General features: G+C 58.9%; 2 protein-coding genes across 5 annotated transcripts in view; one reads left to right on the top strand and one right to left on the bottom strand.

Moving 5' to 3' along the window:
* Nucleotides 1–20: 20 nt before the first annotated feature.
* HIC1 (HIC ZBTB transcriptional repressor 1) lies at nucleotides 21–7093 on the top strand. The gene is made up of 2 exons (XM_079955586.1): nucleotides 21–298; nucleotides 2029–7093. The coding sequence occupies exons 1-2, from the start codon at nucleotides 247–249 to the stop codon at nucleotides 4155–4157; spliced, it is 2181 nt and encodes a 726-aa protein (XP_079811712.1). The 5' UTR covers nucleotides 21–246; the 3' UTR covers nucleotides 4158–7093.
* A 1201-nt stretch (nucleotides 7094–8294) lies between these two features.
* The window catches only part of SMG6 (SMG6 nonsense mediated mRNA decay factor), an 87677-nt gene continuing 74988 nt past the window's right edge, over nucleotides 8295–20983 (bottom strand). For all 4 annotated transcript variants that reach the window (XM_079955400.1, XM_079955401.1, XM_079955402.1 and 1 more), the window contains exons 15-19: nucleotides 20399–20545; nucleotides 14836–14989; nucleotides 11390–11601; nucleotides 10394–10475; nucleotides 8295–9670 (exon numbers count right to left, since the gene is read on the bottom strand). In XM_079955400.1, coding sequence (XP_079811526.1) covers nucleotides 9540–9670; nucleotides 10394–10475; nucleotides 11390–11601; nucleotides 14836–14989; nucleotides 20399–20545 — 726 coding nt within the window. In that variant the 3' untranslated portion in view covers nucleotides 8295–9539. The remainder of the gene's footprint in view (nucleotides 9671–10393; nucleotides 10476–11389; nucleotides 11602–14835; nucleotides 14990–20398; nucleotides 20546–20983) is intronic.

Below are 20983 nucleotides of genomic sequence, written 5' to 3'. Positions count from 1 at the left end.
GGAGGAGGAGGAGGAAGCCGCGGCGGCTCCTTGAACACGCCCGAGTTCAGCTCGGGGTCAGGCGGAGTTCGCGGCCCGGCCTTTACCTTTTCCGCCGCCGCCGCTGCGCTCCCGGCACATGGGGCTCAAGCGCAGCAGCAGCAGCAGCAGCAGCAGCAAGAGCGAGCAGCGGCGGCCAAGAGGTCTGAGGCGCCGGTGAGGGACGGGCGCCGCCGCTGCCACGGCAGTAGCGCAGCCCGCTAAGCCATGCGCGTCCACACGGACCTCGCCTGCCTGGCTGACTCGACGGGGCTCCCGGGTAAGACGGCGCGGCGGGCTGGTGGGAGGCACTTCAGATTGCGCGCCCTTTCCGAAGAGACCCAGCGAAAATACTTTACTGTCCCGTCCCCCCCAGGAAAAGAAAAGTCCTTTCTTTCCGCCCCCTCCCCCAGTCCCAGGCGCGGCGCTTTTCCGCGCGCCCGATCCTCAGCTTGAGCTGCGCTGCGGCTCTCCCTGTTCGCCCCGCCAAGCTAGCCTGCCCTGCCCGACATGTCACCCCGGAGCGGGAGGCACAACCGAAGGCGACTTTCCTTCGGAAGAACTTGGAAAGCAGAGGATGGTTTTTGCCCCGCTCTTCGCTCCGCAGTCGGTCCTGGGGCGGAAGATCCCCCTTCGGCCGGCCGAGCGGCCTTCCCTTCTGTCTCCTCCGAGGCCAGCGGCTTTGGAAGCGCTTTTCCCGGCCGCGGAGCGGGCTCCGTCGGGCTGTCAACTCTGCAGCCCAGAGAGCAGGGGGGGGGCGGCTCCTTCTTCTCTCTCCGTCAAATCTCTCAGCTTTCTCTTTCTCCTCCCGCCACTCTCCTTCACATTTTGGAATTTGTTTTTGTTTTTAAACTTTCCCGAAATGCATTTTTGACATTTCCGTGGCCTTGACCAGATCGCACATAATGCCGCCCCCTTTTTTTGGCAGGGACCTATGACTAACAAACACCACAACTTAGGCATGGTTCACCCTGCCCTCAGCTCCGCTTATGCACCCCGCACCTCACCCCGGGGACGGAGCTGGCCCTCCTAACTGGGGCTGGTGAGGAGTTGGAAGAGGCAGACCAGGCCTCGCCCTGTTCGCGGCTGGAAGGGAGCGCAGGGCCGCTTTCGCTTCGGCTTGGGCGCTCCCTGCAGAGGGTGCTTCGGATCCCAGCTCCAAAGTGGAGCAAGGGGAACAGTTTCCTGGGCCCAGAAGCCTCCCCCAAACCTCTGAGTTTTGTTTTGCCGGACCGCTAGCTGGGTGCAAGCGGTGCCTTCTGCTCCCGGGGCCCGGATTCCCCGCGAGGCGCGCTTGGAGAGACGGTTGGAAGAAGGGCAGGGACGGTGCAGGGCTTACTCGGAAGCCAGTCCCGCTGCATGAAAGGGGGCTGACTCTCTAGTAACGACGCTCGCTTAGGATTCCAGCCTTTAAGGCTCAGGGCTAGAAAGCGTGGGGCAGCCGCCTCTTGGGGACCTCCGGAGGGCAGAAGACCGGGGCTCGCTGTGCTCTCTGGGGTCTCCGAGGCGGCATCCAGAAAGCGAGCCTTCTGAAAGCCGGATCGTGGCCAGAGGGAGACGAGTGGAAACGGAGAGGCCGGCGGCTGCATCAGTGCTTTTGGCCGGTTGGCTCCGCAGGGTGGTTGCGCTGGGCGAGGGGAGAGACGTGGATGAGCTCTGCAGGCGCTGCCCCCTCCAGGTGTGAACGCTTAGCCCTGCCCCCCCTCCCCACCCGGAGGGGGGCGTGGGATGCGATCGGCAACGGCGGAGATACCGGGGGGCTGAACATCCCCCCTTTCCGCCGCCGCCTCCTCCTTCCTTGAGAGGGAAACCCCTCTATAAGGGCAGACTGGGGGAAGGAGTCCAGAGTGCCCTGCGAGGAGCCCGGGGCCGAGGCAGAGTCACACACGTTCCGAGGGGGCGTCCGCGCCGTCGTGGGACAGGAGAGGGCAGCGGTGCGGGCAGGCTGGGCCCCCGCGCTGACGCTGCCCGCCGGGCTCTCTCTCTTTTTCCGTGCGTCTCTTTCTGCAGGAGAGCGCGGCGCAGCGATGCTGGACGCCTCGTCGGAGTCGGCGGGCCACTCCCGGCAGCTGCTGCTGCAGCTCAACGCGCAGCGCACCAAGGGCTTCCTGTGCGACGTGATCCTGGTGGTGCAGAACGCGCTCTTCCGCGCGCACAAGAACGTGCTGGCGGCCAGCAGCGCCTACCTCAAGGCCCTGGTGGTCCACGACAACCTCATCAACCTGGACCAGGAGATGGTCAGCCCGGGCGTCTTCCGCGCCGTCCTCGACTTCATCTACACAGGCCGCCTGGGCGACTCTGACGGCGGCGGCGGAGAGGGAGAGCCCAGCCTGGGCGCCGTGCTGGCCGCCGCCAGCTACCTGCAGATCCCAGACTTGGTGGCCTTGTGCAAGAAGAAGCTCAAGCGCTCGGGCAAGTACTGCCAGCTCCGCGGCGGCTACTCGCCCTTCGGCAAGCTGGCGCGCGGCTTGCGCGCAGCCACGCCCGTCATCCAGAGCTGCTACGCGCCCCCGGGGCTGCCGCCGCGCCCCTCCGAGCCGCTCAGCACCCACTGCGGGGAGCTGTACGCCGCAGCCTCCGCGCACCCTCATGGGGCCGGTCTGTGCCCCCCGGAGCGCCTCTGCTCTCCACTCTGCGGCCTCGACCTCTCCAAAAAGAGCCCCAACGGGCCCTCGCCGCAGCTGCCCGCCCCGCCGCCGCCGCCGCCGGACAGCCGCCTGCGCGCCACCATGGAGGGTCGCGAGAACGCCAGGCCCGAGAGCCCCGCCTTGCTGCCCAACCACTCGGCCTTCGGGGAGGCGGCCCCTTCGCAGCTGCAGGCGCCCTTCCACCACCTCCTGCACCACCACCGCGGAGGCAGCCCCGGGTCGGAGCCGTCGGGGCGCGCCGGCGAGGTGGCGCCGCCGGAGTTCTTCTACCGCTGGATGAAGCACGAGCCGCTGGTGGGCGGCTACGTGGAGGACGACGAGGACGACGACGACGAGGGCGGGGGCGATTGCCGGGGAGGGCGGCGGGACAAGGAGGGCGAGCTGGACCACAAGCCCGAGTCGCCCTCCTCGCAGGAGCAGCCGCCGCGGCGCTACCCGAGCTTGGAGAGCGGCGGTGCAGGCGAGCCCGACGGAGAGGACCTGGAGAACGACAAGAGCACTAGCGAGGAGACGGGCTGCAGCAGCGGAGGGCCTTCCCCGGCCGGCGGCAGCCTGGAGCGCTACCTGGGCTACGAGCCGGAGAGCTTCGGCGGCGACAACCTGTACGTGTGCATCCCCTGCGGGAAGGGCTTCCCGTCGTCGGAGCAGCTGAACGCGCACGTCGAGGCGCACAACGAGGAAGAGGAGCTGTACCGCAAGGAGGCCGCCGAGGCGGCTGCCGCCGCCGGGCAAGGCTCTCCTTTTCTGGACAAACCTCTTCCGCCGTCGTCGCTGCCGCAGCAGCAGGGGCCTCCGCCACCGCCGGTGCCGTCGGGGGCGTGCGACCTGCTGCGTCCTTACCGCTGCTCGTCGTGCGACAAGGCCTACAAGGACCCGGCCACGCTGCGGCAGCACGAGAAGACGCACTGGCTGACGCGGCCCTACCCCTGCTCCATCTGCGGCAAGAAGTTCACGCAGCGCGGCACCATGACCCGCCACATGCGGAGCCACCTGGGCCTCAAGCCCTTCGCGTGCGAGGCGTGCGGGATGCGCTTCACGCGCCAGTACCGCCTGACGGAGCACATGCGCATCCACTCCGGAGAGAAGCCCTACGAGTGCCAGGTGTGCGGGGGCAAGTTCGCCCAGCAGAGGAACCTGCTCAGCCACATGAAGATGCACGCGGCGGCAGCGGCGGCGGCTGCAGCGGCTGCAGCGGCGGGCCCCGACGGCAAGCTCAAGCTGGACTTCCCCGAGGGCGTGCTGGCCATGGCGCGCCTGGCGCAGCAGCAGCAACACGACAAGGAGCTGCTCAGCCACACCTCGCACTTCCTGGCCGCCGCCGCCGACCCCAAGGCCGCCATGGAGGGCCTCTACCTCGGGCTCAGCCCCGACAAGGCGGCCGAGGTGCTCGCCCAGGGAGCCGCGGCCGCTGCAGCTGCTGCCGCCGCCGCCGCCGCCCACCTGCACAACGACCACCACGCCCGGACCATAGAGCGCTTTTCACCCCCCTGACGACCCCCGCATCACCCCCCTCACGCTCTCCCTCCACGGACCGGGGCTTGTGGGGGAGGGAAGGGGGTTCCCCCAAGTTGTTTGGGGTGTGAGAGTGCCTTTGTGTTCTGCCCAGGAGAGGGGGTGACTCTTGCCCCCACTGCGGGGGGGAAGGACAGCTTCCTCCCCAAAAGTGACCAGCGCAGCCCCCCCCAAGGGAACAGTTCAGCCCCTCTTATTTGTGACGAGGGAGGGGACGTCATGGAGTCGTCGTCCTCTCCCCCCAACCTCTCGTGAAGCCAGAGCTCACCCCTCTCTCTGTTCTCTATTTCTGTTCTCTGCCAAGCTGTGGAGCTGCCCCCCAAAGCGGAATTGTGAAATTGTCCCTACCTCAGATACACCCCCCCACCCGTAGAGTTGGAAGGACCCAAAGATTCATCGAGTCCAGCCTCATTGCTGGTTTTTTCTTTTTGTGGGGAGGGGGAGAATAGTCTTCCCCTCCCAATGGCCTCTGTCACCTGTCAGCTGATCTCGCCATTGGGCAAAAGGAACAGGCGTCCTGCTCGGGCCTGACAGCCTCTGCAAGGCTCAGTGCTCTAGAAAGGAGCCTCGCAGGGGCGGAAAACTAGCGCAGCAGGGAAAAGAGCTCCTGATAAACTTTCTCCTAGTTTTCTATGTGCAGGGAGATTATAATTTGACACGCTTGTGTTTTTTTGGGGGTGGCCTAGAAATGTTCCCCCCACCCTTAAATTTGAAGTGGTGCAATTCAGAATGATATCCCAGCTTTTTTTTTTTTAATATGGAAGAGCTCTCTCCTCAAGGAGAGAAGGGAATCTTGCCTGCCCAAACTGCAAAAGAGCTCCAGTTGTCTGACTTGTAGGGATCTGCTCAGGAAAGGGGCCTTGGTGCAGTTCTCAGGAATTGGGACATGTGGGTTTTTTTGTTTTTTGTTTTGCAAACCCTAACTCCAGCTCTTAAAAGCTTTAACAACAAAGCAACAATCAGTGATGCTTTCCCCCCACCCTTGAGTGCCCAGGGTTTTGAGTTGGAAGGAAAAGAAGCAGGCTAATAAAGTATATCCAGAGAGCACCTTGAGGACTGTCCCCCCCCCTTGCTTGGGAGGTGAGGCCTGTGTGTCATGGGCCTGATCCCACCAACTCCATTCCTCCTTCCCTTTCAGGAGTCAAACCTCGAGGCTGCCCTCTGGCCCTGCCAGAAATGGCCAGGAGGTTGTGCTCCTGACTGCCTCTCCCTCCGCCCCCAAGCTTTTCCTGTGGGGCAGACCCACATTTCTACCTGCCTCAATTGGGGGAAGCCCCAGAGGCGTCCTCTGGGCAGGTCTGAGCTTTAGCAAAGAGGGCAGCAGCTCTGTTGGGTCTACAGGGACAGCTGAAGAGTCTTGTGGCCCCCAGAAACCTTTGTGGACTCCGGTTCCCAGTGCTCAGTGGGGTATCAGTGGCCAGAGAAAGGAGGGTGAGAGGGACTGCCCACAGAATGCACAGAGAACCATGTCGGTGGTCTCTGCTTATGCTGCGTACATTTCAGCCACCCACAGACAGTCCTTTTTGCATCTTATAGACATCTGTCCCGCTATACCCAGATATCTTGATGCACTGAATTGCCATCCTATGCCTTCAAACTGCCACACCTGTTGATTTTCTGCCTGTCACAATGGGTGACAGGCAGGACAACAGGCATGGAAGCCTTAAATCTTGGAAGTGTGAGAATCCCTCTTGGCATGGGACCCAACCCCTTCGGGTTCAAGGTTTACACAGAGCTCCACAATGTGCTTTCCTGCAGAACTAGGGAGTGAGAAACTCCTGGTTCTGCAGATGTCGCTGGACACCCAACTCCCCTCATCCCTTTCCAGGCTGGCTGCTGTGCAGTGACTTTGGGAAGGTGGTGAAGCTCCCAGTGCAGCCTGGCTCACTGGCACGAGCTGAGCACGAGTCCAAGTGTCCGGAAGTTTTTTTCACAAATCCTGTGTGGTGACTGTGGGGGCAGAGCAAGGGGCGCAATGTTCTTAAGTTTCCTGCATCCCTTTTGCCACAGAGGCAACAAGTGAGTGGATGCCCTGGGACTCACCTGAGCAAGCACTTAACTCTCCCCTCAACCTCTTTTGCAATGTGAATAGGAGAGGGGGCCCTCACTCCCCCTCCTCCCCTACTAAAGACTCCACACGGCTGTGACCAAGGGGCGGCGATGGGGTGTGTGTGTGCCTTCTTACCACAATGGGGTCCCTCTCCCTTTGAATCAGCTCCATCCCAGTCTTCCAACCCCAAGTCCCGTCTTCCACTGTCTCACTTTGAGCCAAAGATTATTCTGGGGTATTTGTGTGTGGTTTGGGGGGTGCCCTCCTTCCCTCTGCTTGTCCCTCCTCCCCAAGGACTGTTTGACAAAGACAAAACACTCCCCAGATTGTCAGCTCTGTTGGAGGTGGAATGGGGAACCCCACGGCAGCCTCTTCCATCTTTGGGGTGAAAGAGGGCAACCCAAGCTTTGAGCAGTGCACGTATTGCCAGACTCTCTTTGCACTTATGGGGAGAAGGTGGGGTTGGGGCTGCGGGACAAGATGTGCCCTTTGCCTTCAGGCCCTGCCAGCGCAGCTGCCCCCCCTTTCCCTCCAACTCTTTTTTAACCAAAGGTCAGGTTAAGATGTGAATCTTCCTTTTACCTCTATTTGCACACACAACCTCCCACCTGCTGCCCCCCAAGCGTGGGGCTGGGCCTTCTTCGTCTGAGCCAGCTGCCCCCCCAACCCACCCAGCCCTGGGAGGACACAGCAAGACACCTCCCCAACACAAAGTATTCAAAGGGGGGGGGCAGCCTGCTGTGCCCACCGTAGCATTTTGTACATGGGATGTGCCTTTTCCCCTTTCGTTTTATACCGGAAATAAAAAAATAAACATGGGGAAAAAAACCTCAACAGCAATAAAAGTTTTCTTTTGACACCACAAGGCTGCTTCTGCTTCCTCAGGGAGGGGGGAGACTGGAGTGTATGCTTGATTGCGGTGTTGCAGACTGGACTTTGGGGAGACTCAAATCTGCCCCCCCCAAGAGCTCTAGGTAGCCCTTGACAAGCCGGTCATGGTCCGCCATACCACTTGGGGAGGGGTAAAAGCAGCAATAGTGACAACTTGGGGGTGGTAGTGGAGATAGCAACTTGTGGGTGACTTGCGGCCAAGATTTAGTGTCTGTGCTGAGGAGAACCAGTTTAAAACAGGCCTTACTGGGTGCCTGACCCATCCAACATCATGAACATGGAACCCTCAAGCCAAGTTACAGGGAACCAGGCAGAGGGCCTTCTCGGTAGTGGCACCCGCCCTGTGGAATGCCCTCCCATCAGATGTCAAAGAGAACAACAACTACCAAACTTTTAGAAGACATCTGAAGGCAGCCCTGTTTAGGGAAGCTTTTAATGTTTAATAGGTTATTGTATTTTAGTGTTATGTTGGAAGCTGCCCAGAGTGGCTGGGGAAGCCCAGCCAATGGGTGGGGTATAAATAAATTATTATTATTATTATTATTGCCTGCTGGATCAGGCCAAAGGTGCCCATGATGGGAAACCTGCAAGCAGGACTCAGACACAAGAGCCCTCCCCTCCATGAATTTCTCTCATTTTCTTTGGAGCTGTTATCACACCATTTATTGGCCTCCTGAATTTTTGTTTATTTTTAAAAACGTGAAATGACTGTGGAAAACTATTGTTAAACTGGCTCAGTGAAATCTTGCCCCACCCAAATATGATCTATGGCTGGGCCAGGATGAGGCCAACTGAGCTGTGGGTGCCCCCCCCCCAATGTCCTGAGCCCTGGTGGTCGGCGGTCAGGGACATGGGAGCTGGGAGGCCAGCAACCTTGGGAGGGCACCACGTTGGAGACTTTGGCCATACACCTCCGCTCCCCCCCCCCCCGATTCCTCAAAACCTGACCCGCTTCTCCAGCCCATGGTCCTGGCCAAATTCTAACCCCACTGAATTCTATGACACAAACCATTACGGGCATAATGGGTGTCCTGAAAAGAGATGGGTCGTTTAGCTACCACTCTGCCCAAATCAGTGCCATTTACATCCCTCCTCAGAAACCCCATTCCAGGCTGATGGTTCCCCAGACCGCCTTCTCCCCCTGACCCCACAAAACGAGGCAGCACAGAACAGCGTTTCCCTACTAAAATTTTTATTAAGAAAACAAAGGAACATTTTTTTTTTTACTTTGTCTGTCACAAGCCCCCCATCAAACCCAGGCAGGCCAAAAAGCAGAACAAAAGGGGTGGGGGAAGAGACACACCTGCCTGTGGGAGGGCCGCCCCTCCCCATATCCATGGGGCTGGGTCCACGCCTGTTTGGCGAGCAGGTGGGGCTGATGACCTTGAGTGCAGAAGACCCCAAAGGTGGAGGCGGGAGAGGTGATTCCCCCTCTCCAGACCAAGAAAGGCAGAATTGTGCCCCCAAACCATCTGGCGTGACCCCCTCCAGAAGCAAAGGGTTTTATCTAAAAAGCATCCTTCGAATGCAGGACAAGTCCATTTCCATGGCTGGCTCTTTTGGTTTTCTGTTTTGGTTCCCAATCCTGCCCCCTCCCGCCTGCCACTGACCCAAAGGGCCTGTGGATGGCCAACGATGCAACTGACCGGGGCCAGTTAAGGCTCCCCCCCCCATTTAAATACAAGCTCCCAAGGGGACAATTCTTCTTTTTCACGGCAGCCGTTCTCTGTGTGAGCTCCAACTGCCCTCAGAGCTCCTTCACGGGGGAACCTGCTTGCCTGTTCTCTCCACCCACCTGCCCTGACACCGCACTCCCCAAACCCTGCAGCTTAAAGGTCTGATCCCAATGCCCAGGCCTCCCTCTGCAACCCACACCACTGGACCAGGAGAGTGTGTGTGTCTGGGGATGATGAAAATGGATGGGTGCAAGCTCAAGAAATCTGTGACGCAGGTGTCAGGGTGGCAAAAGGGAAGGACGAGGGTCCAGGAGGGGGCTGGAAGAGAGGATGTCAATGTGGGGGGGGGCAGCAGGGAGTGGATCGGGGCTCACACACTTCCACACAAAGGATCCCCCCCTTGCCCTGCCTGGCCAAGTAAAAGGAATATGGGGGTGCCCGCTTGAGACCTCTCTGGCTGTCCTATCCTCCCCCCTCGGCGGGGGAACACGACACGCACCTATTCCGCCCCCCCCCATGGCCTGTGCGGACACAACACTTCCCTCTCTCTCACACCCACAGCACGGCCATTCCGGGCGGGTTGGAGACACGTTTATTGTTCATTGGTGGGTGTCAGCCGGGAACGGTGGTGGGGGCGGCAGTGGCTTGGCGCAAGGGCCCCCCTCTGCCTCAAGGCTGCCCCCTGCTGGTGGCACAGAGCGGCACAGCTTCCTGGGGACGGCGCCCCCCTGCAGGCTGCCTGGCTCAGCCCTCCTGTGCCCATCGCAGGAAGGTGGGGATGTCCCGGACGGGGACGTTGCGGGTCAGCGCCTTCACCCGCAGGTTGCGGTCGTCCGTCAGCAGCACCACCTCGCGCAGCAGCCGGATCGGGTCATCTGCAGGGGGGCGAGAGGAGGCGGGAGTCAAGAGCGGCTCAGAAGAGGGCGGGTGCCTGCGTCCGTAACAATAACCATCCCCTTGCTGCACTCAGGGCCAGGCGACTGTTACAAACCAGAGGCTGTCACGTTTGTCAGGCCTCATCCGCCATAATCCCCTGATCGCCTGGACTGCACCCCAGGCGAGGCATAAACACTCCGGGAACGCCTCCCTCCCTCAAGATGACAAGTTAAGCTGAGGAGGATTTGGCCCAAGGAAGATGGAAACCGGGGCCTTGGTGGTGGGTGGGGTGGGGGAGATGGCCTGTGCGCCTCCCTGCCAGGAGAGCTGGTGGGGGGGGGTGGAGGAGGAGGAGAGGCCCCCAGGCGATGCAGGAGGGCAGGGCAGGAGGCGGCCCGGCACTTTCCGGAAGGCCGGAGGAAGGGGTGTTCCCGCGTGTTCCCTGCCGTGGCTTTCATACTCTGAAAGGTACTCCAGGTGAGATGGCCGTTTTTTGCTTTCTTTGCGTTGGGCGACGGAGTGAATATTTGCCCGTTCTTGCTTGGGAATGAAATGGTCCTACAATCCTAAGTAAGCCCCACCCCTGATAATACAGGAGACCTTACTGCAGAGTAAACATGGTGAGTGTTGGGGACGACTGCAAGGAGGGTCTCCTCCCTGGCACGGCAGACCCCCCTGCCCGCCCAGGAGGGGCATCTTAGTGCCCTCCCCCTGAAACATACCTTTGTTGGCCGGCATGAAGTCCTTGGCCTTGTCGTTGCAGTAGTGGAGGCAGCAGGAGAGGATCAGGTCGTCGTTGTTTCCCTGAGGAGGAAGGAGCAGCAGCAGCGGGAGAGGAGTGAGTCCGGGGAAAAGGAATAGCTCAGCTTGCCCTCCCTCAGCCCCAGGGGGTGTTTTGAAAATAGAGACTGCCTATTTGCATCCTCTTGCTGTTATGGGTGCAGGTGGGTGTTTTTTGTGTGTGTCTATATTCCTGCACTGCAGGGGGTTGGACTAGATGACCTGTGGGGGTCCCTTGCAACTCTACAAATCTATGGGATGAATCTGATGGATGGCGTAATGTATTCACGTTCATGTTTCTATCTGTGTTCTAAGAAGTTGCTTGGAGATCTTTGGCTAATGAGCCAAATATGAGCCCGACAAGTCTAAATATTGGGAATTAAGAAAATAATAATAATAATAATAATAATAATAATAATAATAATAATAATAATGTTGCATCCAATTAGGTTCTACTAACGGCACAGCCATTGAAATTAGTGGATCCAAGTTAGGTATGTTCTTTCATTCAGTGGGTCTACAGTGAGCAGGCCAAATGTTGGATACGCTAAAGAGCTCTCTGTCAGAGGAAATGTAGAGGTCACAGAAGCCGCTGTCCCCAGGCAGAGACCCCTCGGGGAAACCCCAAGCCAGGAATATGAAGGTGATGCCCACCCCTGGCATGTAGGCATGCCGCAGGTAGACTGCCCTTCGAAGTGGAGGATCCCATCGAGCCATTGCGGCTCAAGGCAGATGATAAGGACCCCCAAACCCTTTGGAAAAGCGAAGGATGCTCAGCGCCTTCCCAGGCAGAGATGGGGCTGATGTCCTCTGGGGTCTCAACCCAGAACCTTCTGCACACCAAGCAGCAGTCCTGCTAAGCCCCTCAAAGGCTGTAAAGCTTGAACCCAGGACCTCCCTGTCGCCCCACCGGAAAGTGGGAGCCCCCTCCCTGGCACCTGTTGCCTGGAGATGTCCTCGCTGCGGAAGGAGATGGACTCCAGCTCGTTGCCGCGGCTGGTGAGGGCTCGCATGTAGCTGTCCCGCTTCTCAAAGCGCGCCTCCAGGAACTCCACCGCCTTGCGGGCCCGCTCCTGCAGCAGCCGCGCGTAGCCGCCCCCGCGGTGCTCCGACTCGGGGCCCTTGGCCAGCCCGTCCAGCTCGTTGATGACTGGCAGGGAGGAAGGAGAGAAAAGAATGTGAGAGGAGCCTGGGGGATTGTGCCAATGGCGCTTTGAGTCCAGGAATCAGGATAGACTGCCTCTGGGCCTGGGGGCTCCATAAGAAGCAGAGTCTCCTTGGCCAACCAAGTCCAGCCTCCTGATCTCACAGGGGGCGAGCAGGTGCCCATTATGGGAAACCTTCAACGCAACAGCGCCACCCTCCCCTCCTGTCCTTCCCAGCATCCGCCACTGCTGCCTGACTGTGGGGGCAGAGTACGGCCACCCTGGCTAGTAGCCATTGGCTGCCTGCGCCTGCTCCTGCTCCATGTATTTGACCCACCCTCTGTTAAGGCCTTCCAAGCTGGCATTGGCGGTATGATTCCTGGGTGGGATGTTTCTGCCCCCACCCCAGGCCTTGGGAGACCCCTGCGCCTGAGGCTGGCCGTTTCCTCTGGGCTTGGGGGCAGCAGGTTCTGACTCTGGCTATGAGCGGAGAGAGAGAGGAACCAGAGGAGGGAGGGGCAGCGCTGGTCTGTCTTGCCTGGCTAGAAGCAGCCAACACAGCTCCTCTCCCTGCCTCAGAGGGAGCCAGGCAGAAGCTGCCAGAGGTCCCTGGGAACGGCTTTTTCTTTCTTTGCAGCGGGCTGGGTGACAAATATGTCTGGGAGCCCCAGGAGAGCCCGAGGGGGCCTGATGGCACCCCCAGCAGACATATGCGAGGCCACGAGCACCAGGGAAGTCCTGGAGCCAATGTGGAACCTAGGAACCTAGAATGAAGTAGCTTCATGCTGTCTGCACTGACTGGCAGCAGTATTCTAGCATTTCCAGCAGCATCTCTACCCACCCTACCTGGAGATGCCACTGGGACCTTCTGCATGAACCCCCTTCCGCTAAAATCGAAGCAAGAGTTCAGCTCTTACGGTTCTGAATAAAGGGGCTGATTTTAAACAGGAGCATAGGAGCCAGACTTTGGGCCCACCTGGCTTTGTGCTGCCTGCACTGGCTGGCAGCAGCTCTCCGGGGTTTTGAAAGAGGGGCTTTCCCCAGCTCCCTTGGCAGATGGATGGCACTGGGGGACTGAGCCTGAGGCCTTCTGCAGTGCCGTAATCTACTGCAATTCCTGCCCTGGAGGGGGGCCAGGCTAGATGAGCCTTGAGGGTCCCTTCCACTCTCCAGTTCTAGGATTCTACGGGGCTACGGCCCTTCCCGTGTTGGCGGGCACCTCTTCCCAGGCACCCAGCCCCACCGGCTCCCTGAGACGGTTAATCTGGCTGCTCTTTTTGGCTTTCCTCGCCAAGAGCTGAGATCAAGTGGGAAGTATGCATTCCTTAGAGAGGCTGGGGGGTTGGATGTGCAGAGGGAGAGACAGAGGGGGAATGTGGGGTGAGGCCTCTCTCCGTCGCTATGAGCCCCCCTGGCTTTTCCAGCGCTGGTGGCACTTCTGGCCCTTCCTGGGACATCCGGCCTGGTCCAGTCCCCATCTGGGCCAAGGCCTGCTCTCCCGCCTCCCCCCACCGCCGCTGCTTTGCTCTGGGGAGGATGGCCTGGGAGGGGGAGAGAAGAGCCAGCGCAGGGAACATCAAACAGGAGGAGAGCGGCTGGTACTCCGGGCCGAAATCCGCCGCTCGCAGCCGCTTCCAAGCAAAACAGCCTTCAAAGAGGAAGCTTGTTTGCGCTCCTGCCCAAGCTGCCTGGCTGCTTCTCCCCACAAGGGTCGGGTTCAAGGAGCCGGGCGCAAGAGGGGGAGCTTTAACCCCTTCCCTGCTCCAGAACAAGTGCCTTCTGGTTATTGCAGGGAGTAACTCAGGAGGAGCCGTGAGGGCAAGTCTGGGGCTTCAGTCTGGGACTTGGTTAGAGCGTCAGGCCAGGGCCTGGGTTCAAATCCCCCACTCGGCCACCAAACTCTCTTCTCTCAGCCTAACCTACCTCGCAGGGTTGTGGTGGGGATTTACAGGAGGAGGAGAACCGTTCACACACCACAGTGAGCTCCTTGGAGGAAAAGGTGGGATATAAATGCAGGAAGTAAACCTTCTTCTCCTCCTCCCAGGTCTCTGGCTGATTGAACATGGCCTTTAAAACTGTGCGTTTGGGTGGTGTTATTGCTTGTTGTTATGTCATGTATTTTTGTGTTTTTACACCGTAAACTGCCCTGCGATCCTCAGTGAGGAAGACCCTCAGTGGAGGAAGCTCAGGCGGTGTTTCCAGGGGAGCTGGGCTGCCGTCTGAGCTGGGGAAGCACACCTCGCTTTACCTCCAGGAGCACAAGGTGTTGAGAGAGGGGTGGGACTGGCAGCAGTGGCATTTTGGGGTTTCAGTCTCTCCCCACCGCCCCTGCAGACACCACAGGGGATGGGACCCGGGACCTTCTGCCTGCAAGCAGGATGCCCTCCCCCCCAAGCTGCTTCGGTCCTTCCGTGAGGGAGGGGGACGTGAGTGCCCAGTGCCTCCACCCTCCTGCCGGCCCGGCCAGACCACCCAGCAGCAGCAGCAGCAGCAGCCGCCTGTTATCTGCCAGGGCCGAGTGTTTACCAATAACAGGAACCAGCTTTGCTGAGTCGCCGGACTGCAGCTTTATAAGGAGAAAAGGGAGAGCCAGGGCCTGGCGGCTGGGACAAGCGCCCTGGCTCAAGACCCCCCCCCCCAGTACAGAAGTGCTGGCTGCCCTCACGGGTCAGGCCCCCACCTCCCTCACCCCAGAGGGCCTCTGTGAAGGCCATATGCAGGACGCCAGGGCCATGGGACCTCATCCCCCTGCCTGCTTCTGCCTCCCTGCGCCTCAGAGGTAGACTGCCCCTGAGTGTGGAGGCTCCACTGATGCTTGCTGCTTTGCCTGGAGCCCTGGGAGGTGGCAGCTCAAAACAGGGCAGTCCACTGGGAGGAGAGGAGAGGAGAGAGCCTCTCCTGGAATGGATGGGCCTCTGGCAAGGAGTTCCAGCGGTCAATGACGCACTGCCTGAAGAAGAGGCTGTATGCCTCTGAGGGAACATGTACAGGAGGTCCCCAAACCCACTGCCTTAGTTGCACGGAGGGAATATAAACCAAATCAATATACCCAAGCGTTTCCTTTGGGTCCCAAAGGATGCAGAGAACAGGTGGGCTAAGCAAGCCCTTCTTGTGGGCCCTGTGATGTTTGCAGCCTTTATTTGTAAGGTGCGAGAGGGACGTGGCTGCTCCGCGCTTGGAGACAGCGCACCGGGTTCATCTCTGCGTCCGTGAGCGCACACACGCAAGCGCACACTCACCAATCAGGGGCACCACAAGGATGAACTGCCGGCAGTCCAGGAGCTTGACCAGGCTGCCCAGATGGTCAATGAAGCCGTTGGTGTCCGGCACCAGGAAGACGGGGCGGATCTCCAGCTCCATCTGTCGCACTTGGGCCTGGTCCTTCAGCACCGCCTAGCACAAAAAAATCCCCGCCTTTGAGCCGAGGGGGATTCTCCCAGCATGCACCAGGGGGTCCCCCTCCCCAAATTCTGCACAGCCTAAAGCGTGATGGAAACCAAGCAGCTTGGTGCTGAACCCCTTCCCTCCCGCGCAGACCTGCCTGGGCCTTTCAGATCAGCCTCAGAGATGTCAAAGTAGAACTGGAAGGGACCCCAGGGGTCATCTAGTCCAACCCCCCTGCAGGAATCACAACTAATCTCGCCCCAGAGCCATCGCCTCAAGCTCTCAGGTGAGCGAGGGGCCTTTTCAGTGGAGCCCCCTCCCAGAAGAGACATTTGTATGTGCGTGTGGGTTGTCATTTATGTTTTGACAGGTTTTTCATACTGGCTTCTCTGCTTGAGGGGGCTCTTTTCAGTTTTGTTGATTATTATGGTTTATTCCGTGTATTAGTCATTAGTCTATTAGTCTCCACCTCCATCGTTCTGCCCGGACACTGAGGTCCAGCTCCGAGGGCCTTCTGGCGGTTCCCTCACTGCGAGAAGCCAAGTTACAGGGAACCAGGCAGAGGGCCTTCTCGGTGGTGGCGCCTGCACTGTGAAACACCCTCCCACCAGATGTCAAGGAAATAAAGAACTACCTGACTTTTAGAAGGCATCGGAAGGCAGCCCTGTTTAGGGAAGTTTTTAATGTCTGATGTTTTATTGTATTTTTAATATTTTGTTGGAAGCTGCCCAGAGAGGCTGGGGAAACCCGGCCAGATGGGTGAGGTATAAATAAATAAAATAATATAAAAGAGTCTCGATCTTCTGTGATGCAGTTCTAAGAGGTGACCTGACTGAAGTTTATGAAATGATGCCTGGCCTGGAGAAAGCGGATAAAGGAAAGTTTCCCTCCCTCTCTCCTACACTAGAACTGCTGGACGTGTGGAGTGTCGAGAGATTCAGGGCAGATACAAGAAAGTCCTTTTCATGCAGGAGAGAGTGATGGCCACCAACTGGGATGGCTTTAGAAGAGCATTTGACAAATTCACAGAGGAGGAGGAGGAGGAGGAGGAGGAGAGGGCTACGGAGGGTGGCTAGCCACAAGGGCTGTGCTCTCTCGCCACAGTCGGAGCCTGAATCCCAGCTGCTGGAAATCGCAGGAGGGGAGAGTTGCGCTCAGGCCTTGCTTGCTGGGGCATCTGACTGGCCACTGCGAGACCAGGAGGCTAGACTAGATGGGCGGCTGGCCTGATGCAGCAGGCCCTGCTCAGGTTCTTCTGCTTTTTATTTTTATGTCCCGGGAGCTGAGGAGGCGGCACTTGCGAACCCACCCACCCTGAACTGCTCCTCCAGCCCTGTCCGCATTTAGCTTTGCAGGAACGGCACAGCGAGGAATGTAAAAATACTGCCACGACGTCACGCATGTTCCCGGTGGGAGGAGCTGCTCCTGCCGTGCCCCTGACATGCGCATCCGGTGCCCAGGAGGTGCCGCCCTCCCTCCCCAGGCTCCTTGGCCCAGACTCCCGGGCTCCTGGCAAGGCTGAGCGAGGCCTGTGCCGGCCGTCACGTCCCATCCTGCCCCCCTGGGCTGGCCAGGGAGAGGACGACAGGATGCGCATGGTGGTGGTGCTGGGGAGGGTGCCAAGTCCCCCCTCCCCTGCGTTCAAGGAGCCGGAGGGGAACTCGCCTCAGCAGGGTTCAGAGGCCAGGAGGAGGTTTGTTTGTGTTTGACAGGGGCTGGCCGAGGGGGTTCGGGGTGGGGGGGAGCGGCGACATCCGGCTGGGCCAGAGAGAGGGGCGTCTGCAACAGGGGTGGAAAAGGCTGTGGAACAGCAGACAGGTGGCTGCAGGGGCACCCAGAGGCAGCCGGGTGCCCCCTCCGCTAGAACCCGTCCCCAAAAGGCTTCCTTGAGAAGAATGGCAACTGAGGGCGTGCAAAGCTGCTTTGCCCTTCCTGCTGCAGGTTGGGGAAGAGGGAAAACAGTTTCCTGGGGAAGACTGTCCCTGAGCGCGTGCAAAGTTGCAGGCGTCGCTGGGGAAGAGAGGGAAGGGGCGCAGAGGAGGCCCAAACTTCCATGCCACGAGAGAGGCTTGGCAACTGGTGAGCGGCGGGTTCCGCCGCCCTGCCGGATGCCCCGTGGCGCTTGTTTATTGTCACTGCGCCCGCCCTGGAGCCGCCTGGGTGGGGGTTGCCCTTCCGCCGCTGGCAGGTGCCTGGCTGTCCGTCCGCGTGCGCACGTGCTGGACGACTCGGAGGAGGGCTAAATATAGGCAGAGTGTCTCCCCGCAGCCCACCCGCCCACAGCTGGACCTGGCGAGGGGGGCGGGAGCGTGGCTATTCAGGGCAGCCCCCCTGGGGAGAGCTGCTGCCCTGCTCCGCAGTGCCCAGAGGAAGAGCTTGTTATGGTTCAGGTGGGAATGTTTCAGCTGGGCAGGAAATGCCTCCACTCCAGGCAGACAAAGGACCGGTCAGAGGGGTGGGGGGCAGAAAGAGTGCAAAGCGCTCCTTCTGTTGGCTAAATGACACCCCCCCCCCGCCCAGTCTGAGACAGGTTTGGATGGCCAAGATTCTGCCTCAGAACGCATGAGAGAGACTCACATGGTGCCTCTGAACTTATGGGGAGTTGAGTGTCCTCCCACGGCACAAGAATATCAAAACAGCCTGGATTAGAGCGGGGGGGGGGGGCATACTAGTCCAAAATCCTGTTCTCAGAGTAGCCAAGCAGATGCCCCAATGCGAAGCCCATAAGCAAGCAGGACCTGAGTGCAAGATCATCTGCTCTCCCCATTTAAAGGTAAAGGTTAAAGGGACCCCTGACCATTAGGTTCAGTCGTGACCGACTCTGGGGTTGCGCCGCTCATCTTGCTTTACTGGCCGAGGGAGCCAGCATGACTAAGCTGCTTCTGGCAAACCAGAGCAGCGCACAGAAACACCGTTTACCTTCCCGCTGGAGCGGTACCTATTTGTCTACTTGCACTTTGATGTGCTTTTGAACTGCTAGGTGGGCAGGAGCAGGGACCGAGCAACAGGAGCTTGCCCCGTCGCAGGGATTCGAACCGCCGACCTTCTGATCGGCAAGCCCTAGGCTCTGTGGTTTAACCCACAGTGCCACCCGCGTCCCAAATGCTCTCCCCATTTACGAATCCCAAAAACTATTATCCGAAAGCATTTACTGCCTCCGACAGTTGCCTGGATTTGGGGCCAAACTCTGGCCCTTTTGGCCTGGCTACCAGCCCTGCTGCTGCTGCCGCCTCTCCTTCCGTGGCCTTTGCTGACCTGGCAGTGGTCTTTACGTAGAGAATGCTCTCTCTCTCCCCCCCCCCCGCCCCGCTTGCTGTGCCGCTCTCATTTGGGTATTGAGGAGAAATCTCCGTGGCATTTCTGCTTTCTCCTGCTTCATCCTGTGGAGACGAAGCGGAGCCACTGCAGTTAGGAGCAATCGGCAGCCTCTCCTCCGGCACAAATCTCTCCAGCCCTCTTTTAAAGCCATCCAGGTTGGGGGCCATCCTGCAGGAAGGAGTTCCACAATTTTAACTAGGCACTGCGTGGCTTGCCACCTTGGGTGCCCTCCTTGGCTTGCCTGTGCCAGGTCCTGCTGCCCTCCCAATCTCTTGCTGCTTTTGGAGTGGCCCAGGATGGCAGAGCCACCCACCCAGAGGGCGCACGGCTCCCTGCCAGCTCTCCTTGCAGCCTCGGCTCCAGCCAAGCGAGCTTCACGCTCTCTCTCCCCTGTGCCTCATGTGCTGGGTCGCTCTGGCTTGCCAGAACGCAGGGCCCTTTCTTCCTCTCCTCTCCTCCTGGCAGGCAGGCAGGCAGGCAGGCAGAGCGGCTGGCTGGCTGCAGCCTCAACCATTGGGCCATGGTGGGCCTGGAGAGCAGAGAAAGAGAGAGCACAAGAGAGAGCGCTGGTGGTTCTGGGCCCGCAGCCAACAGCCGGCGGGTACACATGTGCGCTGCTCTCCCAGTAGGGCCTTCAGCGGCCCTGTTTTACAACCACCTCGGCACAGACTCCAGAGTTCACGCATATGGCTAGACAGATGTGTTTGGCTGGCGTTCAAGGCTGGGAAATGAAGAGTTATGGAAGTGAAGAGGGCCCTGGGCACTGCAAGGAGAGAGAATTTGGGGCAGGGGGAGAGAGAGAGAGAGAGAGAGAGAGAGAGAGAGAGAGAGAGAGAGAAGGAGGGAGGAGGAATTTCTCTTGGCTGTAGGGAGCCAGCCAGCCAGCCAGCCTGCAGGCTCCAGAGGCAAGCCAGCCAACGCCCTAGGGCACAGACACTCTCTCTCTCCCCTGCAGTTGGCACGGTGGTGCTTCGAACTGCCGTTTATTTCATTCTATTAATCAATGAATGAATTAAATTTGCCCACCACCCTTCATCTGTAGAGGTCGGTTTACAGCAGAATCAACAGGACTACGAATGGGGGGGGGGGGTGTCGTGGTGAGCTCTGCTGCGGTTTGGGGGATGTGGGACTCAGGCGCAGCAAAGCCTTCCAGTTCAGCTCCTGTCCTGCGTGAGATTCTCAATGCAGAGGCGGTTAGGGACTTTAGGACTGCCACCTTGGTCCTGGAGGCTGCTGCCCCCGACTTGCCCAATGATCCGCCTGGCCCAGCAAGGGGGGAGGGTGTGCCGCCCTGATGGTTCTTGGGATTGCGCTCCCAAAAGCTTCCCAGAGATGTGCGGTTGGCATCACCACTGAGGCTAATCTACCCACTTGTCTAATTCTCTTTTAAAGCCATCCAGGTTGGTGGCCATCGCTGTCTCCTGCAGGAGTCAGTTCCACAATTTAACTTTGCATTGTGTGAAGGAGTTGTTTCCCCCCTGTGTCCTGAATCTCCCAACATTCAGCTTCTCTGGATGCTCACGAGATGTAGTGTTAGGAGAAAGGAAGGAAAGCTTATTTCTAGCCGCACCTCGTGTATTTTATGTTTTTTGTTCACAGCTTATTTTTGCTGTACGTTTGTTAAACTCATCTGTTGGGTTTTTTTTTAAAAAAAGAATTCCACCTATATGTTGCATGAAATGTGTGATATGCCACCTTGGAACATTTTCAATGAAAGGCTGTTAGGAAATATTTAAAGCCAGGGGCAGGGAACCTTCTGTTCAGGCCTTAGGGCCACATTCCCTTCCAGGGGCCCCATGTGCAGGGCCAGAGGCAAGGGCAAATTATGCACATTTAATTTAGGCTAGCTTCTGCAGACACTCAGACACCTCCCAAAACCACGTGAAGTATTAAACAGAGCTAGAAAGGGGCTTGGGAGATTTCCAAGGGCTGGGTGCTGAGGCTTGGAGGGCCGTATTTGGGGCTTGAAGCTTCCTACCTCTGCTATAAGTAAATGGATACATGCATGCAAGCTGAGATTCCTGTGCTGCAGGGGTTGGACTAGATGCCTCTGGGGACCCCTTCCAGCTTTACAATTTGACCACGCGCCCCAATGCAAACCTGGATCTTGTCTTGCCGGCGCTGCTGTTCGGCCACCTTCCTGGTCAGCGCTTGCTTCTTGGCCCGCAGCTCCCTGATGTCCAGCTCTCCGCCGCTGCCGTCAGCCTCCGAGTCGTCCTCAAAAGCCTCGATCCGGACATCGTCCTCCTTGTCACCAGCCAGGAGGAGGGGAGGAAGAAGAAAAGAAAGGGCGGTTGGGAAGGACAACTGCAACAAAGGAAAGCTAGCAAGCTATATGCAGCGCTTTTGGTCCCCCCTCCCTGTTCCATCTTCCCACCATGAACACTGGGAATTGCACGGTTGATCTCGCTACAGAAGGATGGGAGCCCCTTTAGGGAACTACAATTCCCAGGGATCCTTGGGAGCAGACGCTGCACCGTGGCTCACCCCTTCGCCTCCTCACTGCAAGAAACTCCTCCTGCTGCTACTGCTGGGAAAGGGGTGGAAAGGATCTGAGCACAAGAGCCCTTTCTCCTCTCCTGCAGTTCCCAGCAACTGGGATTCAGAAGTATTGCTGCCTCTGACCGCAGAGGCAGAGCCAAGCCCCTGGGCTAGTAGCCACTGACAGCCCTCTCCTCTTCTGTG

The sequence above is a fragment of the Podarcis cretensis genome (assembly GCF_951804945.1).
Source record: "Podarcis cretensis genome assembly, chromosome: 15".
NCBI lineage: Eukaryota > Metazoa > Chordata > Lepidosauria > Squamata > Lacertidae > Podarcis > Podarcis cretensis.
Note: the sequence above shows the minus strand (reverse complement) of the source record. Positions and strands in the feature narration are given on the sequence as shown.